At 30.9% G+C, this 3,706-nt stretch overlaps 1 protein-coding gene across 1 annotated transcript; it reads left to right on the top strand.

The window, feature by feature from the left end:
* The first annotated feature begins 1,703 nt into the window (after window positions 1-1,703).
* Window positions 1,704-3,448, top strand: LOC106402917 (NAC domain-containing protein 92). Its single transcript, XM_013843743.3, has 3 exons — window positions 1,704-2,289; window positions 2,533-2,810; window positions 2,900-3,448. The coding sequence occupies exons 1-3, from the start codon at window positions 2,091-2,093 to the stop codon at window positions 3,287-3,289; spliced, it is 867 nt and encodes a 288-aa protein (XP_013699197.1). The 5' UTR covers window positions 1,704-2,090; the 3' UTR covers window positions 3,290-3,448.
* Window positions 3,449-3,706: the final 258 nt, after the last annotated feature.

Raw genomic sequence — 3,706 nt, 5'->3', positions numbered from 1 at the left:
ACTTATGAAGAGTCAATAGTAAACAAATCGAGAGTAGAAAACCTAATCTCCTTTCGTCATTTTACAATCGATATTACCTATCTTATTTCGGTGATTTGTGTGAGCCGCAAAACTTAATTTCAATTTGTGCATATGAAATCATAAAAATAATTAAAATAAGTTGTAATACGTTAACTCTTCAACACCGATGATACATTTAAGAGACCAACATTTGTTTTCATCATTTTACAATCGATAAAGATTATAGTGTTGCAAAATGTTAAAACCATTTAATGAATAAACATTAGTATAAAAAATTATTTCGCGCATGCGCCTTTATTATCATCTAGTACATATATTATATAAAGATTTATATTATTAATTTTGTGAAGGATTTATATAGAAAGGCCATATATCAAAATAAGGATAAATGTTTCTAGAGAATAATGAAGTGCACATGTTGTAGAAGTGACAAATGAGTATGACAATGCACAAACGCGTGATTCGATCGTAATAAAATAAGCAAATAATTCATATATGATATGGTTAAGGTTGTTCAAAATGTCTTCACATCCTAACAAATTTTCATCATCATTATTCATCTTCACAAGGGAAACGTTATTCTTTCAATTTTTTTTCACGGAAATTCTAAATAGATTTTAGATATAATATTATAATTTATTATAACGGTAGACATTGTAATAGTACAAAATAAACAGTTCGTTTTTTTTGTCAAGCAAATAAACAGTTCCTTTATTATTAAAAATCAGCTTTCCAAAGGTTCATGCATGCAGCATGCATACTATTTTCATGAGATGGATAGCATTTGTTAAACAAAAAAAACAAATTATATCTAACCATCGGAATTTTTTTTGTTATAGTTATCCTAAACACCAACACCAATAATAGTGAACCGTACCGTAAGAGTTTAAAGGTCATTCTTCAACCATTCAGATCAAGTTATTATAATATGTAAAATATAGATAAATGTATCATGTATACTTAAGCTTGTATATTAATACCAAATTTATTATTCTAAACTCTATAATACTTAGTTTAATTAACTTATTCATGTTTGTAAACCACTAATCATAGGAGGTGATCGGTAGTTGTCGTAGGTGCTGTCTACAGCCCTATTTATTTCTACATCACCAAATTCAGAGCAATGAAGCTTTAAATTTTCTTTAGAAATCACAGTTCTTGAAATAACCTACAGCTGTACAAATGCTCTGCATAGCCAAATATTCAAAGCAATTTTTTAGTGTTTTTCATAAAATTCTACAGCAATAAAATTTAAAGCCACAACAAAAAGTCTACAGATTTTTTTCTACAACAAAATTTTTAAAGCTACGGCTATTACCAATCGGACCCATATTAATACTAATATCTTTTCTAACAACTAATAATTAGTTACAGAATGGACAAACGTCATGATTTAATGTGATAAGAATGTGATAAGATTGTTCTTATCACATGAACCAACAAAAGGGATAGGGAGCCACAGGTGAAGTGTTCCTGGTCAAATTAAAGCTTGGAAATATTAAAGTTCTTGAAATAGAAAGGTTTATTTTTTAATGAAAAAGATTCTTGAAAATTACACATCTCAAGTTGCCTAACAATCTACGCATCTTCTTATTTTTCTATCCAACTAAAAACTAGTTATAGTATGTGTGGAGACCATGTTTATTTATAGTATGATTCGATTGTTGTACGAGATTTAAATCTGACGCCCCATATATATATACATAATAAACCTTTTAGATAGAATATAGTGTTTTTTCTTTATCGTAGGTAAAAAATCTTGAATTTCAATACGACCATTTGTTTGAAAGAACTTGTTTTTTTTTGGGCAAAAAAATAACTTGATAAACAAAAGAATTGACTAATTGTTGGTCAATATTACCAATAAGAATATTTTTCTTCGTATTTCTCTAATGGAAAATTAGTATATAGAGGAGAGCTTCGTTGCTCAAACCCTTTCGTCTTCTTTCTTTAAACCTCAGCTTTCTTCTCTTTCTTTCTCTTCGAAAACCCTTTTCTTCATCTCCAAAAAAAAAATTCTAACAAAAGAGATAATAACTTTGATTGTTTCTGAGAACCATTAAGATAAAATGGATTGTGATGCATCAATAATAGTTGAAATGGTAGAAGATGAAGAACACATTGATCTACCACCTGGATTCAGATTTCACCCTACTGATGAAGAACTCATATCTCACTACCTTAAACAAAAGGTCTTCAACACTTTATTCTCTGCCACTGCCATTGGTGAAGTTGATCTCAATAAGATTGAGCCTTGGGACTTACCCAGTAAGTTTCTCAATCTTTCCATATTCAGTTTTTTTTTTTACAATAAGAGAATTCTAAATATGAATATAACCTCTTCTTTTTTGGTAAAATATGAATATAACTTCTCAGGACCTCTTATCCTTAATAAAAATTTGCACAAACAGTACAAATTTTATTTTTGTTCTATTTGTTTTAAGACCATTATTTTTGTTCTGTAATTAATTAAGTTCACAAATTTTATTGGTATGGCTTTTGGTGGAATAGGGAAGGCTAAGATGGGGGAGAAAGAATGGTATTTCTTTTGTGTACGAGATCGGAAATACCCAACCGGTTTAAGGACAAACCGGGCAACGGAAGCCGGTTATTGGAAAGCCACAGGCAAAGACAAAGAGATTTTCAAGGGAAACTCACTAGTGGGTATGAAGAAAACTCTGGTTTTCTACAAAGGAAGAGCTCCTAAAGGGATTAAAACCAATTGGGTACTGCATGAATATCGATTAGAAGGCATATTTTTACTCCAAAATCTTCCCCAAACAGCTAAGGTAATAGAGTTTATGTTTTTCTTTCTTTTTTTTTTGGTGGACTTGAGTTTGATCTTTTGTGTGTTTGGTTTTTTTGTCTGTGAATGTAGAACGAATGGGTTATTTGTCGTGTTTTCCAGAAACTTGCTGATGGTACAAAGGTTGATATGTCCGATTTAATGTTTCTTGATTCACATTTTAACCGTACTGAACCGACAAGATTACCTTCATTGATGGATTGTTCTCAAAGAGATTCCTTCCTTGGTTCGTCGACTCACGTGACCTGCTTCTCCGACCAAGAAACCAAAGACAAAAGACTCATGCATCACGAGTCCAAAGACCGTTCTGGTTCTCTGTTTTACTCCGATCCTTTGTTTCTTCAAGACAATTATTCGCTAATGAAGACGTTTCTTAACGATCAAGAAACCTTATTTCCCGGTCCTGACTCCACCGGTTTAGCCGCCGGTACGGGAGAATTGGATTGCTTTTGGAATCCTTGAGGTTTAGTTTCTGCTGTAGACTAGAAAGTCAATTTCTTTTGCAATGTGGAATTAATATTTTAATATACTTGATAGACTTGTTAATCAATTAAGCCATGTACAATACTAGACCTAACTCAATACACATAAATAAAAATTTATTAATTCTTTTTAACATTATTATTATCTTGAAACTAGAGTAGTTAGAAACAAAATTGTTTACTGTTCTTCGCAACGACGAAAGACATGTATTAGGCCACCAACCAAAGAGTTAATACTACGACTTATGAGTATTTTAAATAAAATTTGAAAGCTTTTATCAATAATATATTGTCACGTCAAACTTTAACATGTTTCTGAAAAGAAAAGAAAAACATGTTTTGGTGATCATCTTGTTTTCATACTACCTAAATTTTATGTTTTCCCAATTTCTAAGTT

Source organism: Brassica napus, chromosome C6 (genome assembly GCF_020379485.1).
Source record: "Brassica napus cultivar Da-Ae chromosome C6, Da-Ae, whole genome shotgun sequence".
Taxonomy (NCBI): domain Eukaryota; kingdom Viridiplantae; phylum Streptophyta; class Magnoliopsida; order Brassicales; family Brassicaceae; genus Brassica; species Brassica napus.
Note: the sequence above shows the minus strand (reverse complement) of the source record. Positions and strands in the feature narration are given on the sequence as shown.